The sequence below is a fragment of the Pagrus pagrus genome (genome assembly GCF_965226575.1).
Source record: "Pagrus pagrus genome assembly, chromosome: 8".
Taxonomy (NCBI): domain Eukaryota; kingdom Metazoa; phylum Chordata; class Actinopteri; order Spariformes; family Sparidae; genus Pagrus; species Pagrus pagrus.
The window spans coordinates 4,978,094-5,002,253 of NC_140192.1; the positions used below are offsets into that span (position 1 = coordinate 4,978,094).

At 46.4% G+C, this 24,160-nt stretch overlaps 1 protein-coding gene across 5 annotated transcripts in view; it reads right to left on the reverse strand.

Moving 5' to 3' along the window:
* The window catches only part of smtnb (smoothelin b), a 46,602-nt gene that overhangs the window by 14,745 nt on the left and 7,697 nt on the right, over nt 1-24,160 (reverse strand). For 4 of the 5 annotated variants that reach the window (XM_084360574.1, XM_084360572.1, XM_084360575.1 and 1 more), the window contains exons 2-10: nt 17,987-18,144; nt 16,446-16,524; nt 16,275-16,353; nt 15,614-15,693; nt 8,885-8,960; nt 5,203-5,891; nt 4,244-4,295; nt 2,618-3,235; nt 531-604 (exon numbers count right to left, since the gene is read on the reverse strand). In XM_084360574.1, coding sequence (XP_084216700.1) covers nt 531-604; nt 2,618-3,235; nt 4,244-4,295; nt 5,203-5,891; nt 8,885-8,960; nt 15,614-15,693; nt 16,275-16,353; nt 16,446-16,524; nt 17,987-18,144 — 1,905 coding nt within the window. Of the gene's footprint in view, nt 1-530; nt 605-2,617; nt 3,236-4,243; nt 4,296-5,202; nt 5,892-8,884; nt 8,961-12,740; nt 12,830-15,613; nt 15,694-16,274; nt 16,354-16,445; nt 16,525-17,986; nt 18,145-24,160 lie in introns of those variants that run through there. The other variant, XM_084360576.1, reaches the window with a different exon arrangement.

Sequence of the window (24,160 nt, forward strand, 5' to 3'; positions counted from 1 at the left end):
GGGTTGCATCTTGCAAAAGATGCGATGAAGAGCTTGTGTCAACATGTGTTTTACAAGGAGCTGGATGAAGACAGACAGGTGTGATTTAGGAAACATTTCCCTGATGAATCGCAGTGGGCACGGCCCGACGAGAGAAAACAAGGAATGCCCCGAGCACCTCCCTCTCCCTCGCTCTCCTTTACATACCCTACAAGGACAGATGTGACTGGCTACCCACTCTGTGTTTGATAAACACTGTTCTTCCCTCCTCTCCCTCCTTTTCTCACACTCTGTCTGTCTTTCACTGTCCCGGCTCACTTGCTTTTCAGGCCTTTATAGGTGATTGTGGTGATAGGAATGCAGGGAAAACAGAGTGGAATTCAATTAAGTGAGTTGGGACTGAAATAGTGCACGACAACAAAATGTTCATCTTTAATTGGAAGGAAATGGGAAAGTGTTTTAATTCGTGTTCGACAGAGTTTGTCGGGATTCTGTGGAGCCTCAATGTTGTGATGATTTCCCAGAAATGAATTTGCAAAGACGGACTGTACCTTGATGGAAGATCCGGAGGAGAAGCTGGATGAGGGGACCTTGAACGGTGTCGCTCTGAGGCCAAGGGTCAGCTCTGAAAAATACATAGCAAATACAGAAATGTATATTTAAAGTCCACAGTTATGGCTGAACAAGAGCAATCTGTCCTAGCCCCCACATGCATGTATACAGTTGAGACGTGTGCACGTTCCTGCACAGTGCTGGCGGTAGCCATCAGTCAGTTGCATAAGCTGCCACGGTGTCATAAACAACAGACTCGTCTAATAAGACAAGTGAGAGCATGTAGATGACGGCACCTTTAACATAAACAGTCCTCTTCATTCTCCTGAAAGAGCCAGCACACGCACGAAAGCTATATCATAAAATACAGGATTGATGCACACCAGCGCAGCACAGTGTACATTTAACATTCTTAGGTGCTTTTAAGAGAAATCGGAGACACGATCTCAGTCTGCCTTTAGTCAGCAGGAGACGGGCAGGTTCCCAAAAAAGGAGCCCAAAGTCATTAAGGCAAATTGAGCTGAAAAGAAACCTTATGACCCTCGTGAAGGAGCCCAGTGGGGCTGCCAATGTCTGCTGAGGGCGGGGGATTGGTTGTAAGAGGTGAGGAGGCTGTAATTGCATAGGTCCGGCTTGAGTCTTAAATAAACTGTTTGGGTTGGAGGTCCCGGTTGCTGCGAAGAGCTGAAACTTAAGACATCTTGTTTGGACAGACCGTAAGAGCAGCTGTAGCAGCTTTGCTTCTGAAACGAAAAGAGATTCCTGCTATTTATGTTTATGCTTCAGGCAATTAATGAATCTCTGCTCGTACTGTATGTACATTACATTACAGGAAACACTATGTTTGTAGGAGACAAGCCCACTGCTAACCATGCCTGTTAATGATCTGACAATATTAGAAACTCGCACTTTTGTAAGTATGTCTCTAAAATTAAGTAAATTAATTAAAAGTTGACATGAAGATTCAATAATTAACGAAAAATCTGATACTGATCCATGCATTCGTTTCCTGTGTGCAACCATGTTTTCATCTGCTGCTCACTGACTACTTAGAAAACAGGGAAAACCGTCTCTTTATTGTTTCATCTTCTGCATGGCTCACTGATGGCCTCGAGCTCAAGGTGTTGACCATGAACTGCATCATCCCTGGTTCATGTCCAGCCCGCGGGCCCCTCATTTCCTGTCATCTCTCTACTTGTCCTCCACTCTACCTCATCGTTTCTCGTGTTCACTAAGTGCTGTTGTGATGTATGTCTTCCTCACTTGTTGTGTCCTTCCACTGAAATCTATTCCACTGTCATATCTGAAAGTGCTGCATGAAGCTTCTGGGTCAGTATTCAGACAGGCACGCGTTGAACACCTGTTCACAATGTCGCTAAAACTTCTCAGCATCTGGCACATCTTTTTCATTTTGATGCACGTCCAAATGAATGATGAAAGTCAGTGTGTGTCGTTTTAGCCAGCAGGAGGACAGAGAATATCAACAGCACATGACAAACAAAACGCTGCACTGTGTGGACTTCACTTGCACTGCAACAGTATTACTATTCACTCTGGCCTGAGACAACCACTTGTTCTTTCCATTGTCTCAATATACTCTCTGCTACTCCTGACCTCACCCCCCTCCGCTCTCCAGCAACGTGCCCACTCTATAACAAATACCCTTCAGTACAACCGTGCTGCTTCATAACATCCATCCCCACTCATCCATGTGCTTTGCCTGTTCAGCTTCACAAAAACCATTGTCATCATCCCACTCATGACCGAATCCTTGGTGCCGTCTCCTCCCACAGCGACTTCCATTGTGTTGGTATTAGCAAGGAAAGATATCTAGTTGCTAAATTAAGATTCATACAGATTGAAACACAGTCGGTTGTAGCTTTGCATACTGTATCAACATATAGAGAGAGCTATAAAGGATAATATAATCAAGTTTTACCTAAAAAGCATCGTGCATCAGGTGGATAAACAGACAAAACAACGGATGTTCCTGAACTAATACTTTGAAAAGTCACGTATCATTATAAGCAAGTTAATTTACTGAGCTAGAGTCTGAGTGTTGTTGCTGTAAGATTGATGCTCCTACCTGCTCTCTGCCCCATAGCATTGGTGTTGATGCGTGGGGCCATGTTGGTGATGGGTACGATGTTTCCCCTCTGAGAGGATGTAGAGGAGGTGGCGGCGCGCCCGTCCTTGATCTCGATGGTGAGGAAAGTCTTCATGTCCGGGTCTTCCTCTCCCTGGGTGACCTGCTGTCCGGCTGCTCTCCCTGGGGTCCTGTCTTCCTTTGAGTTACTGGAGGCGTGCACATCTTTTTCAGCTGGATGCCTCGTCCCACCCACGGAGTTCTGCCATTGGCCGACTGAAGACAGAGGTTTGTTAGCCACACCTCTTGCTTGAGATATGGCGTGACTCTGGGATGCGGCAGAGGTGTGAGACGCGGAGGAGTCTCCTTGGGGCCTCGCTGGCCTGTCTCCAGATGTGCTGAGGGATGCTGCTGTGTGTGTAAACAGCTCAGTAGCTCGGGAGTGATTCGTCTGGCCGCCGCCGCTGCTGCTGCCAGAGGTGGTCCCGTTCCTCAGAGGAGCTTTCTTTACAGCTGGGACATTTGGGGTCTGACTGGGCTCTGCGAACTTGCGCATCCGATCACGCACAGAGTTGGTGCGGTTGAATTGTTCCAAAACCACATCTTTCTTCTCAGGTGCTGTAAATACATAAAACAGGAGGGGAGTTGAAAAAAAAAAAAACACTCAAACTCAACACAGCAGAGACACAGAGCCTTGATCCGTTCCACTATTCAGGACGAATTTAGCACACTATAGTCTCCTGCTCTCATCTTCTCCTCCTCCACATCAAAAGCCCTCGACAAATCCCACTCCTCTTTTCCACTTCTCTCTAGGTTTTGTTCCAGCCTCTTTATTTTGCCTGACTTAACCTCCCCCGTTTCACCGTCTTTCACTTCCTAGTCTGTGGACTTTTCAGGACATGTTTCTTCCACACATGGATATTTTTTTATTCTCTCCCTGATCCTTATTACTGTCAGATAATGTGTACAAAGCCCATGATTTGGCTCGGGCCCGACGGAAAAGAACACTAGTGATTAGAGGAGAAGATATTCACTGAGGTCATCCTCACAAAAGGAAAAAAGGATGTGCTGCTTGGGAGGAAAACCACAGTTTACAGTACAGTGGACACAGCAAAGAGCACAGTCACAAATGGTGTGTATTAAAACATGTCTCCTCTCCTGTGAGTGGCTCTATATGGTCATACTAATGGCTCCATATACTGGAAGTCTTACAGGATATAACACAGCTGGTGTGAGATTATAACGCACTTCCTCTGATGTAATGATGATGACAAATGTAATGAGCAGTCCTTGCTCATAACCTAATATTTGTGAATCACCCCAAGCAACATTTTCAGCATTGTTCTTTGAAAATAAATTGTTTTCATATACACCGATATAGACAACATGCACACTGATACCGATATATCTGAGATATCGACCGATGATTCAGCCAATCAATGAAAAATCACTAGTTTCCACTCTTAGGCATATTGAAGTTTGTAATTCTATCCAATCAACAGTACTGAAGCCAAACATATTGAATAAACAAAGATTTAAAAGAGAGAGATGCAGCAAATCCTCTTATGTTTGGATTATTTCCTTGATAAATGTCTTGAACGGTGAAGTGTTGGACTTGTCTCTTACCAGAATCCTTTGCTTTTCCATGAGTGTGGGGCAGATCGCCGTTATTGGTTATCTAAGAAGGGGGAAAAAACAAGAAACATGACAATCAGAAAAATACTAATCAGTAGACGGAGTAAAGGGGATTAAGGGTTGACATACAATGTGCCTGGACGGCAGCGGTGACACACAGACACACGGTCCTACATAATCCTAAATACAGAATCAACCGGTGGTGTTTTCATTATGTAACATTTGTGTTTGGAGTGAAGCACTGGGCCTCTGTTCTTTTTTTGGCAGCGGGGCCATGATGGGCCCCAGAGTGTTTACATTACTCTCAGGAGACCGAGCATGAGCGTATATCGCAGGGAACAATAAAAGAAGTCCGGGGCCGGCCTTGGGTAAACACATTTATAGGAGCGACGCGATGGCGTCATGGCGACCTGAGCCCCCAAGATGGTAAACGTTGCTTAACAGTTAAAAGTCGGTGCCGAAACAGCAGCTCTGTGTGTTCTCTGCACTGTGGGATGAGGAGAGACAGAACCTCTGGCCCGTAACGCTGCCTATCCCTCTCTGACAGCAGGTGAGGGTGACACGCCGCTGAGGTGAAGCAGAGACAATCAGGTGCACAGTTTATTTGTGTAGCCAAGTAACCGAAGTTAAACAGCACCTAACATGAGCTCAGCGTGACGTGTTTATGGATGCCGATGGGACCTGGGTGTCACTGAAGAATGGAGGGTCGGGCTTTCTTGTCACAGATAATAATAATCAAATGGAAAGAAACAAATGGAGAGCTTGGACTGTTGGTGCACATGAGCTGTGTAGCTCAACACCCCACTCTAGTGGTGTAGCTATGGTAAACACTGTGTATGGTTGCTGTAACGAAGCTGCCTTTGTTAAGTTTCTCCACTCTTTTATTCTTGTCCGTACGTTCCAGACTCAAAGACAACAAGCATCCATCTGACCAGGACTGTATACTCTACCTTTTGTTTCAGGTAGTCGATTTTTCCCTTGGCGCTGCCGTTGAGCAGGCCGTTTGCAGGATCCTTCCGAGATAAAACGGCACCATCAGGCTGGTCCTGGTCAACGATGTGGTCCTGGTCGGCTCCACCTCCGCTTCTGCCCTCGGTTTCTGAATCTGTGCTGTAAGCTGAACCACTCATGGCTACCTCCACCTCCTCGGCTGGACCCCTCTCCTCAGAGGACATACTCACGCTCCGGTCAGATGTCCCCGAGTCCGTCCGTTTCCTTGACAAAAGGCCGACGCTGTCTGAAGCCCCAGAGCCAAAGCGGGGTCTGCCACCAGAGTCTGAGACATCTGAGCCCAGTCTCTGTCTGACGTAGGACTGGGAGCTGACGCTTCGCTCTGATGCCCCAGAGTCCAGCCGACCGCGCTGGGAAGGACTCTGGCTCCTGTCTGAGGCTCCAGAGTCCAGCCGGGCTCTGAAGACTGAGCCCAGACTCTTCTCTGAGGCCACAGAATCCAGATTGGACCTGGACAGCACAGAGGTGCCACTGCGGTCTGAAGCTGAGGAGTCGGACCTTTGACGATGAGACAGGACCAGCTCAGGCTCTGTGGTCACAGCCTCTCTCTGGGGCTGGATCAGCGGAGGTCCAGAGCTGTCATCCTTCACCAGGTGATCCAGAACCAACACCATGCCTGAGTTGGAGCCTAAAACAGAAAACAAGAATGAAAAATGAGCAATAAAAGCTTTTCTGACTTTCATGCGATTCGTCCTCTCACATCATGAAACTAAAGTAAAGAGAGTTATTGTGTGAGCGGAGGAAGCAGTAGGTGGTGAAGTTTGAGATTGAACTGATGGAAATGAAATACTTCTGCGGCTCCGGGGCCCCATGAAAGGCCGGGCCAGAAAGTATCGCTCGGGATCACAAAGGAGGCACGTGGAGACTTGAGGGGATGTAGGCATTTCCTCCAGACTAGCCTAGTTCCTGAGCAAGATCTGCGAGATTGTGATGGTGGATGTGCGTGAAAGAGAAGGAGTGGTCAAAGCTAAAGAGAGGGAGCATGTGCCATAACTATAGGTGGTATGCAAGTAGAAGAAGTCGGGGAGGAAGCGGGGGTGAAATGGAGACTAGGACAAGTACTTCCCCTCCCCTCTGTCCTTCAATGCTCCCTCTCTCCTCAGGAAACCACACTCCAAACAACACAGCGGTGCCCACATCCTCCCCCTGTGATGGTCTCTACCTCTAACACCCCGCGGTGCTTCTAGTGATGGAATAGCTGAGGTTGTGTACGTACCGCAAGATAAAGAAAACAGAGAAAACCGAGAGCGTATCAGATTCCCACATCCCATGTACACACCAAGGCATGAAAACACTTCTGTGTGACCTGCGTTTGCACCAACTCTGCAACCAAATGGGGTTCACCAAGTATGCGTGCCTGTCATTTACAAACCAAATCAAAGAGAGACTCCAGTCTGAACGGCAGCCGCAGCGATCGCTCTTCACTTTCGGACGAGACGGGATCAATTGTGACAGCTTTCGTTGCGTAACACCTCCCGAAAAAAGATGCTCCCTAAACCGCTTACAATCGATTTATTTACGGCAGCGAGTTGTTGATTAAACAGACCAGATGATTATGTAACTGAATAGAAAACGTGATTGTGACACACAATTAGGACAATAAATTCACGCATGTGACACTGGATGGTCCAGTAGACAGCAGTGTCTATATCCAATGATGCACTCAACCCAAACTCAATTACTGCTCAACTGTAGCTGAAGTGAGAGCCAAAAACACGTTGCTTCTTCTACAACTCTCACGTTATTGTTCGTGTTTTTGCCATTGGGATGCTGCAATGTCCATTGTGTAGTGATTTCTGGGAAAATCCCCACTGCTCCTGGGTAATGAGAGGCTTGCCATTTTTCTCTGAAATAGCTACAAAAGCAGCTTGTGCACTCTGCTGCCAGTCAATATATAGAGCACAAACAAAAAAAAAGGCCAAGTGAGGGTTGTCTTTATACTTCTCTCTCACTGAGGCAGTGACCTGAGGAGAGCTCATGTTTGTCCTTGCTGTGAACGGGTCAACACAGGTTTATAGACTCTGCCTCGCCTGCTGATGACCGGCGTTAGCATGGGTTCATGACAGCTTGGTGATCGCAACAGGTAGAAGACGAGCCTCTAGGGTACATTTACTGTTACTATAAAATGATCACAGTGTTGGATGAAGAGCTTCAATGATTAAATGATTAATAAATTAGTCGATCGAAAGAAAATGATGAGTCGTCTAGTTGATGAAAATACACAAAACGCTCCTGTGTTCAGAGCTTCACAGGACTTCTGTGTGAAATTGGCGTTAGTTAAAACTTGAAGTCGAGTACGTTTCTCTCTTTTGTGAACTCGAGGCTGAGCAAACATTTCATTTCCTAAATCACAGCCCTAACAGCTACAGTTTCAGCTGTACATCTGGACACATGGTCATTGAGGTGAGGTATGTAAATATAAGCTAGCGTGTCTGCGAGGTAGAGGTATGCGTCTGTGCTACATTCAAAGACCGAAGTGAACCTGCCACTGATCGTCTAAGTAAAGCTCTTATTTTCTGCCACTTCCACTCTGCTGAACAGAACCAGCGGCCCACCCTGGCTACACCGTCCTTTCCCAACCACAAACGTCTGTGTCTTTGTTGATTGGTGTCCACTTTAAAAACGCGCCTTCCTCCTTTTGCTTTTCTATGGTGGTCTCTTTTGGTTGGCCCGAGCTTCACCCTGGTTTAAATTGTAAGGCAGGGATAAATCAGGAACAGCGGGGGAAGTTTCTCCGCCACGTCAAGTCACATCTAGGCCATAGTTTTGTTCTGGTATCAGCTTAATATAGCTGAGGTGTGGCTGTTGGGTTTCCCTCTCTGATGCTTCCCATAGCCCCACCACCCAAACCCACATCCATGAGAAGGGCACTGGGAGTCAAGTGCGGGGCAGACCAGGCCACACAGAACTGAACTATTATGGCTGTCAGCCTCAGGCCAAGTGCAGGTCAGCCAGGCTCGGGCTTAAACAAAGGAAGAAAAACACTTTCATCTTCGGCCAAAGAAGATCAAAGTTAAATTTAGTGTCCTATATGAGAGGATTGTGGGGGATTTTGTGAGGACATCTGTCCTTAAACTGGACGAGCTATAGGTAGTTTTGTAACGACATTTACGACTTCAACAAAGCACTTCTGACGTTTTACAAGCTGTTCATGGCGAGCTCTGTGCCTGCTAAGTTTTAAGTGAACGTAGCACATTCATTCCCTCCTGAAAGCTCGCATTCATACCACTTTATTGATGGTTGGGCTAACAGAGCGCTTAATGAAATTACCGCACACTTACGAAGTCAAAGTCATTAAGCCTATGGCTGAGAGGTGACTCCAAACACTTAATAATGTTAAATGAAGGTGCTTGAAGAGCCTGAACTAATATGACCTCCTGACCGCCACCGCAGGAGAAAGCGTCCTTTGGCTGACTATTTTAACAGGCAGCGAAGAGGAAATTGCATCAAGGCGGATGTATGCAGGCACATGCAACAGAGGTGGTCAGTGTTGGCGCCTACAGAAACCTGGTTTTTACAGTATATAAAAGATGTTCTGTTTCTGCAGATCCAAAAGTGTGGCGAGGCTAAACATGTATGGAAGTGTGTGTAGCACGAAGAGAAGTCAGAAGTGTTTCTCACCTATTCTTCTTTGTTGCGTCTGCTGGCCACGTAACTGAGATCTGTTACGCTCACTGTGACTCTCCCGCTCTGTCTCCTGTTGAAAAGAAAAAGAAAAAGAAAAGGGTCACACATGAATCCAACCAGAATCATCACATTTTATTTCTCAGGTCACAAATGTCTCCTGATTTTTCTAAAGGGGCAAATTGCTCCGACAACATCAGTCCTATGATCGTCTGTTTGAGGACAGCTGGAGATCACAACGATCTCTCGTTGGAGGTCGAGGTCAAACGCTCCAGCCATGATGTGCAACATGCTTTGGCCAGCTGGAAAAGTAAAGATCTGTTTTATTTTCCTTCGTTTACGTCTGAGAGAGGGACGCCCTGAGTGTCAAAACAGCCAATATATAACAGCCAGCTCCGTCTCCTTCAAGACTACCTCTTTCTGCGGCCCTAACCTGCACCGAGAGAGGATTGTCGCAGCAGGAGGGAGATCTCAGAGGAGAGGCAGCAGTATTTTGGCAGATGGAGAGGAAACTGGTGAGGTTTGGAGGGGAGCACGTAAGGGGAGGAGGGATGAAGATGAAGCCGGCACTACTGTTGGGCCTCTGGTGCCTGACCTTGAGCTACTCCACAGGAGAATCAGCTGCACAAATAAGGCTCCTCTGAGCACGTGTGCACACACACTCTTTAAATCACTCCCACACATCTTCGTAATCCACAACAATCTGAGACAAACGTTTCTATTAAAGGGCAAAAAACCTCTTGTGTGTGGAGCTGCAGGTGGTTTGCATCACCGCGTAGCTCATGTGAAAAGATGAACGGCACATGATCCCCACAAAAGGTGTTCTGGATCAAGAATAGTCCAACAACAGTTTGGGTGGATCCTAAAAAAAACACACGGGACATGACCTTACATACTGAAAATATAATTTACACCCTATTATTACTTTAAAAAGCTTCTTAACACACATTCACAAGCTTTCAAGCAAGAAAAGAAAGCACACACACCCAACCACACAATCGCACGCTACAATCACTGCTCCATGTGTAAACAGTGTTGTCCCGCACTGGCACAGCTGTCAGCAGCGGCTACAGTGTGAGAATCTTACAAACCCTTGTTTGTGTTTTATTTTTAATCAATGCGGGGCGTGATTAGAGAGAGGCCGCAGCTGAATGTGGTGATCGAACACAGCCAGCGTGAACAGAAACACGGGCGAGAAGCCGAGGTGAGAAATGGACGAGAAGCTTTCTGCTCCGTCGACTGTGACCTTCCCCACCTCGAGCAGATTAGAGGGCAGAGCTGCTCAGCCACCGGAGAGAAAACGTAATCAGACACAGTCGACGAAGACGGCAGCACAAACAAGTAAGGTGAATCTGGAACGGCACTGCTCAGGTTATGATAATATTGTCACAATACCAGAATTTTTAAATCTGATAGAATAGAATAGAAAAAGAAAATCAATACTTAATACCTCTTTGGATGCCAAGGCAAAAAGAGAAGAAGTCCTACGCACACGAAATAAGATCAATTCTGACATCCACTTGTGTAGCGCTGCCTGCTTGTTCTCTGCCTCCGGTCACATGGAGGGTTCATGTTTCATCTGACTGTAGACCTTTTTTTTTTTAAAGCTTTGGTTCTTTCAATACAACAAAATGTACAATTAATGAAGGTCGTACAATTTCAAACACCCCGTATAGAAAAAAGTATTGCAGTATTGATACTTCTGACAATCTTAGACTTTAACCAGCCACTTGTCCTCTTTAGAAAAAGCAGCTGATTACAACTCATATTCATTTTTTTGTTAATTGGCGACCTCTAGAGGTTGTAGTAAGTATTACAGCAGCAAAGGAGGAAGTCAGGTGAAGTAGTATAAAGAGCGTCAACGGTGATATATGTCATTAGGGGTCACTGGCAATCGATCTGTTGAAACAAAAACACTATATAATCAAACGTGTCATATAAGACAGATAAACAAATAAATAAATGCAGTAAATTGAATTAACTTTTGTTGCTGAAATGGAGGAGAGATCAACCTGTGAGCATGAAAGAAAAAACACTTTCCTCACAAAAACTTCCTTCAAAAGAAGCTAGAAAACTGAAATGTCAGATGTGACATCAGAGCGACGTAGAACGGCTCCAGTTTCATTTTTTCCAATCCTTCCACTTTCTTTCCATATGGAGCAAAAAAAAAAAAGTGTCAGCACAGATTCTGGGGCATAAAAAAAGTCTTCTCAGCTTTTCAAGGCGACGGTAAATGTTTCTCACACAGACCGAGACGCCACACTGGAGACCATAAATTGAGTGACTCGCTCATTTAATGAGTCATTACGGTGTCTGATGAGTTTGGAGGACACAAACTGCAACACAAAAGGCTGAAGGCACTACAGTGTAATAATGCGAGAGGTCACACACAAAAGGGGCGCTCTGCTTCTGAGTGGAGTCACTCAATCAAAGAGTCACAGGGGGAGATAATTGTGTTTGAGCCATAAACACAATTAGAGAGGACAAGTCTCTCCTCACCCGCCCCTCCTCTACCAGGAGTCAGACAGACAGCCATCATTTCACAGCTCCCACCAAACCACAGGGAACATACTTCTCACAGACAGTGAGGCAGAGGGGGAAAAAAAGGGAAGAAATAGTGGAACTGGAGACGGCGAGCAGAGCGACCGGACCTGCTGCCAGCCACCGTGCTGTCATTAGCGGCGTCCCTCACAGCCCCTGACAGAGTGGAACCAACACTAACGCCGTCCCACTCCAACGCTCCTCCGGATCCACTCAGCCCATCTGGCTTCAGGAGCCCATTTGTGTTGGGACTGTAATTGCAAAAGCTGAAGCCGGTAAACACAAAAACAACTGTCCTCTCTTGTGACCACAGCAAGGCGTGGGCCATCTGGATTCCTCTGAACCCTCAACTCCACAAAAAATAACAACAATGAGGCTCGGGCTTGAGCCAGCGCTGAGGCGCACACACACACACACACACACACACACACACACCTCCTTCTCCAGCAGACAGATGAGATCAACTGCAGATTAACACGCTGGCTTTTTCGACGCTCCAGTTTTCCATGAAAGTTAAATCCATCACTTCACTGGTAAGGTCAGATCATTTGAGGGTCTTCCATGCCTCCACGTGGAAGAGCGGAGAAACCTGGCGGCTCTTTTTCCATTACTGCAGCCTGAGGAACCACACGCTCGGCTCACCTCCAACAACTGAAATACAGTAGCTGGAATGAGGTAGCAATCATCTAAGTATCACACACACACACACACTTGGTCTGGTGTGAGGGAACCCGCAGAAACTTAGCCCTGAGCCTCATTCCTATTCTGACTTACTGCACATCATCACGTGCCAATCTAAGCTTACGTTCTGGTGTGTTTTCACAGTGGAGTCACTGTTCTTCTTTATCTCCATCTCAACTCCAAAGTCCGCTAAACCCCCCGTATCGCTCACGCAAGGCCCGGTTTTAGACAGCTAAGCTACTCTTTCTTCAGGTGTCTTCTCGCAACGTGTTTATGATGAGATCAGAGCAAACAAAACCCAACCCACCCAGCAACCTACCTGAGATATCCCCAACACAGATAGATGGCACAGAAGCCTCAACTTACAAGGTTAAAATCACTAAAAACATTAAAAAGGTACGCATCATCCCGGTGTCGTCAACAAAACTGATCCGACCCAGCAGCAATAAACCATCATGCACACAAACCTGAAAGGTAAACACAGAGGCAGGTACGTCCCATTCTTCAGTCGGGCAGAAACAATCAACGAGGAAAGATGTTCAAATTGTTTTTTTTAGTTTAAAAAGACAGGGAGAAGGAAAGTCAGTGTGTCTGTGACACACGACAGCAGAAAGATCTGAATGACATTTACCTTCTCTTCGCTCAACTGACTGCCTCCCTCTCTCCCTCTCTCTCTCCCTCTCTCTCAGCAGTAACCCTCTTGGAGTCAGGACATCCGCTACTCTGCTGCTCTACTCCCTCAGCCACATCATACACACACTCTCTCTCTCTCTCTCTGACACACACACACACACACCACCACCAACATCACACACACACACACACACATATAATACCAACAAGCCACTCCCTTGACTTCCCCTCCCTCCCATTCTGTCTCCACAGGGATCCGACCCCCCCACCCGCCACCACAAACACACACAAACACACACACACACACACACACACACACACACACACACACACACACACACTTTTCTTACAGGTTACAGGGTTGTCTGCTTGACACATTAACTTCTGACACACTCAGCCTTTGTTTTGACCTATTTTTCCCATCTCTCTAACTGCTGTATTACTTGAGACGAGAGGTGATATTTAGCTGTAACAGACCTCCGTTTACATTTTTTAATATTTTGCACTTTATCCTTTTTCCGACTGGCTTTTTTTTTTTTTTTTTGCTACATACATATAATTAAAGTATTTTTATAAGCCGTTGCAGTACGGCTTTTCCAAGATGCGCAGAAGGAAACTTTTACTGTACGTCAGCTGTTCCCATTAGAAACGGTCATTAACTTGCTGGATTCTGGGTGAAATTAACAGCTAACTTTACCCACTAATTAAACACGAACATGCGTCCATATATTCTCCGTGTCTTGTTTTTCAGTTTGCGTGTTTGTTTCAAGCTGCTCTCAGTGTCCACATATTGCTTGTGTGTTGTGTTCGGAGGCCTATCTAGGACCTCCATCTGCCACGGGACAATCGCACGCAGCTCAAAGAGATCCGCTGCTGTGATGTGAGTGGAAGGAGCCCTGCTGCTGCTGGTTGATGTTGTTTTTGGCCACGTCCCCATTCCAGCGCAGACTACACTGCTCAGGCACAGCTGGTGGGCTGCCGGTCTGTCTGTCTGTCTGTCCGTCCGAACCCTCCACCCAGACCTCCACTCCCTCCTCATCCATCACACCACCTGTAGCTCACGCAAACCCACCGCCGCGCCGCTCAGCTGTCTTACGGGAAGTGAGGTAAAGAGGACTTGAATGTTGGAGCATCCTGTGACGTCAACGTGCTATCATCGCTTCCTATCTGAGGACAATACACACACTTACACACACACACACACACACACACAAACAAAGGAGTGCATGCAAGTGGAGCACAGGCTGCGACACACAATGGGAATGATACTAACAACCTTTAGCTCTGTGGCGGGAAAATTGAGTGCTTTCACATGAACCACCAACGGTTTCTTAATAATGAGGCTGATTGTATTTTCCTTTACAGCGTAGAGTTACAACAACAGTGACTGCATACAGTAAGAATCAACTTCTCATCCACTGGAAACAGAGACCTCGTCACAAAAACTGATCAAACACGGCAGATAAGATAAGATCTGAATCCCCGGCAGGCCCAGACAGGTAGGTCTGACGTCTCGCAATCTAGTTCACTGCAACAGTCATATAATTCAATCTGTTGCGATGAATGAGATAAGAAGTTGGGTTCAACTCTGAAAACAAAATCTGTTATCATCCACTAGAGGGCCAGTCAGCTGAGGGAGACGTCTGAGAGGAGACTGAAGTCTGGAGTTGTACACACCGGCTGAAGAAACATGTGATGTAGTCAAAGATCAGTATAATGCTCTAACAGCATTAAAGTATTTGATCAAATCAGATAAAATTACATTAAGTCGTTATAGTGAGCATTCAAAGAAGTGTAACTTACGATCTCAGTGTGCAGCTGTGTCAAAGTGTGAAAGGCTGCACAGATAGATGTGTACAAAATGACAGAGTCCCTGTCAGAAAACAATTTACTGCCCTGACTAAACACCAGGCTCAAAGTAAATTTCATCTTTCTCCTCGTCCTCGGCCAAAACTTCACGAGGATGTAAAGAAACAAAAACACATTCCTCGCCCCGTGGCAGCCCAAGCATGTGTTTTGTGTGTATGTGCGTCTGTGTGTGTGTGGTGTGGCCACATTCATGACACAGTGTGTGTGACTCAAGTCACAATGCCTGCTGTTGTTGTTTGCTGCATTCTTCATTGTGGCAGCAGAGAAACCTCAGCGGTCTCTGTTACCATGCAAACAAATGCAGCGACCACAAATTGGTCTGTCCACGGCTCATTTCTGCAAAAAATGTTTTTATTTTAAGGATGTAAATGTAAATGTTGATAGCACAATGTAGTGGATATGGAATAATGAAACCATCTGCGTTTACATCGGTTCCCTGTAAACCTCGCTGTCACTATAAATGTTTTTATGCCACCAGGTCACCTGGGAAAAGGAAGGTTAACTGGCGATTCATTTTGATTATAGACTAAATGATTGAATAAACTCACATTTTGTCCAGTGTTGTTGCTATTTGAGACTCTCAGGGAAATGGAAACGATCTACTTGGATATTTGAAGATAAAATATCTCCATGTAGTGACGTGTAGAGCTGCAACAAATAATTCACTATTTTGATAATCGATTCATCGGTTTGGGTGAGAGTTTCTTTTTGTTTTTATTCGGCTGTGACAGGAAACTGAGTATCTTTGGGTTGTGGACAAACCAACATTTTTAAGGACGCCATCTTGGGCCTTGAGAAACACTGGTAACCCAAACAACTAATGGATTAATCATTAAAATAATCTACAGATTAATCAAAAGGAAAACAATCATTAGTTGCAGCCTGAGTGACAAGAGTGAGTATTAGACATGAGTCATCAGCTGTAATGTGACAGGCATGACATTTAATCATTTTCCCCTCCATAAATGGCACCGATCGCTCGATTAACTCTGCTGTACTCACCCCAGTTCCCATGCCGCCCTGGGGCTCCACATTCTCAGGCTCCAGGCAGCGACCTGGAGCTTTACCCCGCTCCACGGTACCTAAAGACAACACACACACACAGACAGCAGTGGATTGAAGACGGTGACTCATTATCTCATCTGCTGTCACACTTTCGTGAAATTACACAGACGTGAAACAACCTGAGGCGACAGAGGACAAGATAATCTGAGGTGCCCCTGACGTGGCCCCTAAAGGTGGAGCCTGTGTGCATCACCCTGTCTGTGCTTCAGCTTCACAGTGACAGGGGCCTCACACAAACCAGACAGCGCTAAGGAATGACAGGAATCCACTATCTGATCCAGCATCATAGGTAGATCTGCCACAGTAACTATGGCGACCGCACAGACGTCTATCTGTCCCACATGAATTATTCAGACGTACCCATTAACATTATGTATACGTAGCATATTTAGCTAAATTATTAGATTTTGGCTTACGGTGTCCTGCTTAGATATAGGATTTCATTTTCTTTTAAATCCTGACATTTTGATCCTTTTCCTATATTTTTACAGCACGCTCTTCAAATAAATCAGACAAAATGCATCATCCTTAAATACTGAGTGTCATATTTTCCTCCCCACTTGTGCAAGTGGTTTTATATTTGCACAGCTGGACTCACCTTGCTGCTGTTCGTCTCGGACCTGTCGGATGGCTGCTCGGATCATCTTCCTCTCCTCATACTCGCTGGCGGCGCGGAGCTTCACATAAAACACACACACACAACATCTCAGTACACAAAGAGCAAGCCTGCAGTGTCATATGACGTGATTTTTGTCCCGTTAACACTCACCATTTTCGTGAGCTCGTCGATGTCCCGGATCGATTGCAGTTTGCATGACAGGACGTCCAAGTTGTCGCTGGTTTCTGGCCTGAAAGAGGGAGACAGCGAAGCCGATAATTATTCTGACCATCAGCAAGTGACGAACTGTGGGCCACAGTATCTCAAAATAACAAAACACTGACTGTCTCCTCAGGCCTCTGTGTGAAGACAGTTCCAAGATAACACACAGTTTTCTTGGCCGGGAGAAAGCCCGTCAGAGGAAACACTCCCAAATCAAGCGTGGAAAAAGTGATACTCTGGCATAACAGATTTGACAGCAATGACACACAGGGCCTGAGAAAGGCCGCTCGCATCCTCCCTCTTTTTCAGCCTCACATTTCTCCGTTTCACTGCTCGCTTTCATGTCGGTTTCTTTTACTCATTCCTCAGGTTCTCTCATTATCTTCGCTCTCCTCCAGTCGTCGGTAATAAAGGATGTGTGGAGTGGAATATTTTACATTCCTCCACTGAGAGGCACAGCGTAATGCAACTTTCAGACGGATTTCTGTGTGTGTGTGAGCGAGTAGGTGTGCTTCCCGCAGCAGCTTCAGTGAGGCAAATCCTTTGTTAGCGTAACTCAAGTCATCTGAGAGCAGCGGTGAATGGAAACGATTAGGCCTCGGCCACCGGTCTTCATAGTGACAGAGACGCGGAACGACAGCAGATGGTGGAGTTTCTTCTTTGTATCAGATAGTGTGAAATCTTTGATCCGGTCATTTATTAACAACAACAAGACTCGGTCCATCCTGGTCTGCAGAGGTCAGAGGTCAGGATCTCATCCACATAACACCTCAGACCATCACAGCTTTAAAAAGGTGCAATATGTAAAAAGTTGGTGTTTACACCGCTAGCACAAGAGCTTTGGACAGTTGTGTTATGTTTCCTCAAGTTTGTCAGAAAAACCTGCACTGATCACCCAAACTGTAATAAATCACACCTAAAGTAATATACAGAGATATCGTTATCTAACATTTTTAACAAAATAACCCTGAGATTTGATGCAGACTAATAATTCTCTTTAAAATACAAACAACCACATTGTTTACAGTAACATCAAGACGATCTTCTTCTATAACTAAAGCCTGTTCGTCCTGCGTCTCACTGCCAGCTTGTTTGTTGACAAAATGAGAAAGGTGACATTAGAGCCGAGTTATCAGTTTATGCACATTCCTCAGCTGAACGACAGGTGCGGGGAAATGTGTATTACTGACCTGGAAAAACACTGGGAAGGCTCAGAGTAGGCCAAACAAACGATAAGTAGGACAAACAAACGGTCTGAGAACGGCGACTCTCATTACTTAAATGCTGACAGATAAGGACAAACTTTTTAATGTGGAAGTGTTTATTAAAATGTGCACACACGATGGAAAATTAAAAATGTGCTGTGGTTGCAGCCGTCTGTCCCCTATGAACTTCCCTTTTTCCCACTGGAGTTAAGAAATGTTGTAGTCGGGTTTATGGACCGGTGCAGTTTGTCATAAGGACAGCTCTCTGAGTGTGTGTGGTCTTACCTGTGCTGGTTCTCCTTGTCCTCCTGCTGTTTGAGGCGTGTGGGTCGAAATCTCTTGCTGGCCAGAGCGGCCTCCATGTCCTCGATCTCCCTCCTCCTCAAGTCCCGGATGGCTGAACGGATGAGGCGCCTCTCGTCCAGATCCACGGTTCCATCCAGCTGCACATGAAACATGAAAAAAAAACAAACAAAGGGCGGGCATGAAGACGAACGTTTTAAAAGGGAGCCATTTGCCTTGCAAAGATTAGCCACTTGTGGCTTTTATATTTGCATCTTTGAGCAAGTACAGCACAGATGCGTGGTGTGGAAGTGGCCACACAGTTATATAAGAAGCCACTGCCACAGTAAAGGTCGCAGGCTTGTTCTCAGTGTAAGTACAGGGCGGTCAACAGGCAGCGTGGCGTCGTATAACTTCTGTCAGTAACCGTCACTTGTCCTCTGTAATTAACCCTGTCTGCTCTAACACAGAGGAAGATTTGAGGAGAAATTGTGATTTTGATGCACCACTTTGCTCCTGAGAGAAATATCTCCAACTCCTGGTTGGATGTGTCACTGTGAGCATCCAGCTCATCTCACCTGCCGTGCCAAAGTTCGGCCTCACAGCTGCTCGCATGCCTGTAGACTTTTAATCTTGTATCATTCAGGTGTGTGACATCCAGACAGTACCTAACGGCCTGGCCTGGATTTAAATGTATGTCAGAGAGGCACAGGGTCAGCAGGGCCGATGAACGGCTTATAGATTGGTGATGACAAGTGATCTGACTTCACTAATTCGAAAAGACGGGACCACATGAGCAGAGGATGAGAAACAGGCATGCCAACAGCTGGCGCTCGGCTATAAGAAAGAAGTGCGTTGAGCTCTGCGGGTCGAGCCGTCGCCCAGGTGTCTTCCTCTCCGGCTGTAATTCACCCGGGCTGAACAGCAGCCGGGCTGCAGGAGGCCCCAGAGACTCAAATGTTGAAGTGGCTCACTTAAAAACACTCACTGAGCCATTTCATCGCTCCGAGTGACTATTAGCTAAAGAGTTTATTTTTTCAAGCAAAAGACGAGTAATTAAGGTGCGCATGTGTGTGTGTGTGCGCGATGGAGGCTTTCATGTCAGCGACAGCCGTGAGCATGGGAGGGTAGAGGGAGCCCCCTCCTGTCGTACGAGAGACAGATCTCTCTGTTGGTCGACAGCGGGAACCTGTCAGCACATGCAGAGAAGAGCAGCTCCTGATCCTCTGCAGGCTTTTCTGATACACTTCACGCACAAACACACACTTTAAGGTTTCCCGCTGCACCAGTTAACTCACGCAGAGTTGAGACACAAACCTTTGCATGCCAACTGGTTTCTACTAGAGGGGGCTGGATGTGGTTGTTAAGCAAAGCCTTACACCCTGATGGGTTGAAAGGGGATGATGTGCCCCCCGCCTCCTGGGCCTGGAGGAGGAGGAGGAGGAGGGGGTCTCACAAGAGATGAAGAGGCCGAGTGGTTTTGAGGTCTCGCTGTGGTTTTACGAAATATGCAGCCCGAGCTGCACTAGCTCAGAGGGGCTCTCGTATATGCTATAATTTGTGGAAATTTAAAGTGCTGAGCTGACTGAAAATAATGGGTAAGAGGAGAAAGTGCTCAGAAAAAGAAGAAAGGAAATGAGGAAAGCGGAGAAGGAGGAGAGGAGAGCGGCTGTCAGGGAGAAAGGATGACAGAGTGAAAAAGAGAAAAATGACAGAGGAGCTGGGCTTGGGTATGCCTAAAAATGGGCAGACGAGAGCTGGGTGGGAAAGGCCCTGGCCTCGCATAGGTCATTCCTCACATTCCTGCTGACTCACAAGGAAAGAGATGTTCGTGAAATGTGCCGATCAGGAACTGGGTTTGGGTCCAACCCCGGCAAATGAGATAATACGGCAACTGCAGTGAGTATTTGACTGCGAAAGCGAGGAAATCCTGAGAGGAGAGAGCAAATGAGCGCACACTTACTCATTTCTATCATTGTCCAGTGTGTCTCTCTCTCACACAACCACACACACACACACACACACACACACACACACACTGACCAAACACTCGAGGGAGCCGTCTGTTACCACACTGTCAGGCTTAGTGCTGAATGAACGTCCTGATGTGATTATACAGCCAGTTCGCTGCCAAGTTTTAGGACTGATTTATTTTTTCATTACTGAGATATAACAGAGCAGCCTCTACTCCACAACCTCAGGCTGCTTTTATTGGCCTGCGTACTGTGCATCAGTATAAAAAACAAGAAGCAAAATAAAAAAACATCTTAAACTCGGAGCTCGTGATTGACGGCAGAAGCAAATCGGTTGCAGTAATATTTCCACAAACAGAGCGACTTTTACCTGCAGCCAACGCAAGTTAGTTTCAAACGGACCAATCAGTGCACAGACGGCTGCGCGTTGAGTCAGCCTGGATTGGCCGAAGCATGTTCACTATAAATTCGCCTGGCACAAAGCCAGCAGCCGTAACTGACTTTTCCTCTACGCATTTGAAAAAGCGGACCAATGACTTCCCCGCACAGGAAGGTGATGAGTGGGCGTAACCCGAGCAAATAAAACACACCTTAAACTTGGGCGCCTGCCAAAGAAAACAGAATAACCATTAAAAGTACCAGAGACGGAAAACGTGCGCTCGTGTGGAAACAGAGTCCATTTGACAAAACGTCCGCATGACAGAGCGAGAACTGTGTCAGTGTGAGGGAGGAGGGGGGAGGAAAATAAATCAATCTAGTTACACAGTGACGGCACCTTACACCGCTGACCGGCCCCACAGGCATTTATCAAACCAAGCCGCAGACCTCTGGGTAACCAACCGTCAGCTTTGGCTCAAAACAACAACAGCACTGTGACCCGGAGAGCAGCCGTTATACCCAGACAGAAGGCTGCTCACACACAGACACATGAGTCAGGACTAACACACGGCACATAAATATGTTTTACTGAAAACGGTGAAGTCATCAAGACGTCACTGGGCTGTCAGCACCTTTAATGAGGGGAGGGGTAGTCGTGTTACAGCTTGGTCTGCCGGAGTAACCGAGGACTCACTCGTCACCGGCTCCGAGGAAGCTGCCGTCACACCTGTCGGCCTCGGCAGAGTCACCTGACTCAGCCGGCGAGATGTTAGCAGCAGATGGAGGAGGTGTTCACGGCTGACGGGGCGAGGAGAGGAAAGACAGCGCTGCAGAAACTGGAGCAGTTGCGTCACGACGAGTCTTTTTGTTCAAATTCACTTACTAAACCAGGAAACGATGATTACCTTATTTGACAGGAATTAGACTGCGGTGAGGAGAAAGATACAAAAACATGTTTTAATGATTCACAAGCAGGCCTGCTAAGGCTTGTGCTGCACTGTTGCTCTTGAGTCACATCCTGCCAAGCAGAAGCTTTCTATGGAGTCAAAACCTCAAATCTATCCAAAGACGTCCGACTGAAGCAGCTCAATCAATCAAGAGTCAATTAGAAAGGGTTCATGGTTTAGCTTTAATCCCAACCAGCTGGTGACATACTCCTGAGGACGGAAACACCCTCTGAACTCATCTGCTGCACATGAAAAGAGACGGATTTAAATATGATTTGATGTATGTGAGGCTCGTTTAATTTAATGTGCTACATATGGAAACAGCCTCAGAAGTGGTCAAATATGGCAAGAAGTCAAGGTCCTGCAGGTAATTAAAATGTACTAAGCTACTATTTAGTGGGTCGGCTGTCGCTAGCTGAGCTAAACACACACGCTGCAAGGACTACCTGTGGGTGTAGCACTGGAACAGGATTAAGTTCAATCCGTGGAAGTGAAAAGAGTCGGACCACTCAGACAAATCAGCGTAAATATTGTACAAGTTCAGATTTGTCTTAAGGACATCCCTTTATTCATGGCACCTGAAACATCTCAAGCACTTTGTTCAGTTCAGTTCAGTCACGACAAAATGTTGGCATTAAGATTTGTGTTTCATACTTTTTTATATCAACATTTCAAGAATAGGCGTCATGCCACATTCAGACATCTGGGCGAGACGGGTGCCGAGCCAGAGGCCACTGTTCGAGACTGCATTTTAACATTTATAAGCGCGAATCCACTGGATATTTTCTACTAGACGTCAGGACGTTTTCCAGCCACGTTAGCCCGACAAACTATGTGTGCGTCTCCTCAGTTGTGTTGTGTTATTTACAAGGGTCTGGTCAAACATCAGTGACCCACCCGGCCCCGTCTGAGAGCACAACGACCCCTCAGGCCGAGTCCTGACCTTTTGACTCCCAGTGTGCTGGGCTGTTTATCTACTTAACACTTTCTACTCTGTGAACTATGACGTGTCGAGCACATTGCCCGACACAAAGGAGTATGTATACTTTCTGCAAGAAAATATGCGCGCGTGTAAGTCCACGTGCATGGGTATGAGTGCGAGGGAGGGGGGGTAACTGTGTGTTTGTGCATGAAATGAGGGGCTATAGTAATAATTTCCAGAGCAGGCTGAGGTTAGAGTGCAGCCAGGCAGCAGATCGGATCAGTGCTTTAAAACTCACTTGTGTCAAGCCCACAAGTGAGTTTGCCCTTATAAGGACACACGGGACACTCCTGGTAGCAGAGCTGAAGTGGATTACCAGCTGCCACCGAGAAAGCCGGACTGCTACGGACATTGAGACAGACACAAATAAACAATTGAGAAAGACAGAGAGAGGGTGAGAAAGTTCAAAAATATTTCTTTTTTTTCCACCGCTGAATCTCTTTATTGCCTCGCTCTGTGGCAAAACTCCAATCTGAATCAGGTGGACGCCTATAAATCATTTCTCAGCGCCTCAGGAAAACAATGCACACACACGCAGAGACACACCACACCCACTGAAAAATGGGAATATAATCAGGATACATGAGAGCCCTGCAAGGCACGGGACTGCTGGTTTCTCAGAGGAGGGAGTTTCAGTCACCTCCTGGCTGAAAAATTCACAAAGAAACAAACCAGATTGAAGGTTCGTGCTCATTGTGCTGCGGCGACACTGAGCCTTTATTGTCAAGTCGCAAAATAAAAAAAGAGGGAGAACCTGTGAAAGCCACGGAGAAACAAAGATTACGGCACATGTGGCAACGTGCTCCTTGTGAGTGCGGTGACACGTGTGGGAGGGCTTAACCTTTATTAATAACTGGATGGTGGGACAGAGGCACGGAGCAGACCTGGGAAAACAGTGTCCCCTTTACACTCAAGGTAGCAGGCATAAAGAACGGATGGACGCAGGAATGCATGTGGGTCAGAGGGGGGTACAGGCATCAGCAATGCTCTATAGGACTGTAATGATGCACTGAAGACAGATCTGAACCACACGTGTTGTTACCGACTCGAGACGCACATCAGTGCAGTCGACTCCACAGGCTGATTAATCGGCGCACACTTGATTGTGCACACGCTCTGATCTACCTGCAAAAATATTGACCTTTCAGCTCCTTGCAGGACCTCAAAGTAATTTCAAATCTCGCAGCATCGTTGCATATATAACTTCTCTAACTTCCGCAAAAGGAAACGTGTTTGTCTTGGGCTCGATCCACCACCTCCGTGAGACACTTTGGCCCAGTTCGGCTGTCTGGCTCCGCTCACTCTGTCCTCTCTGGATGCGATTCTCTTCAGAGCTGCAGGTCAGGTCACAGAGAGGGATCCAGGTCAGTTACGATCCGGTCAGGACGACTGTGGCCTACATTTTGGAGCTGGCATCATCAAAAGGATTTTCATATGAGCCAACGTAGGCAGAAAGCTGTCTCATTGTTCTGCTACAGACTGCCAGCGCTGTGCACAATATCATTAAAACCTTCACAGTGCATGCAGTGGCAACAGTATTTGTGTGTGGGCATTTTGCTCTGATCTTGGGTCTGATGTCGAGTTTGTTTGACAATGTTGTGTAGAGTGTTGTTTTATTATTTTAATGATACAATTTTGCACTGATAAAATCCCTAAATGAAGGAAACTGATGCAGAATTGTTGCAGCATAACCAGAGATATTGTCTTGTTGTCTTACATCTGGAGGACAAGATTTATAAGCCAGGGCATCATCTTCACTATAATGTTGTTTTGCCACATTAATGTTTTGTCAGATTAACTGTTGCAGCCCTGGTGCCTCAGAGATCACAGATTTGGGTGAATTATGGGAATACAGTAGCAGCTAATGTAGCCTTGAGCCAATAAGCTGCAGATGAAC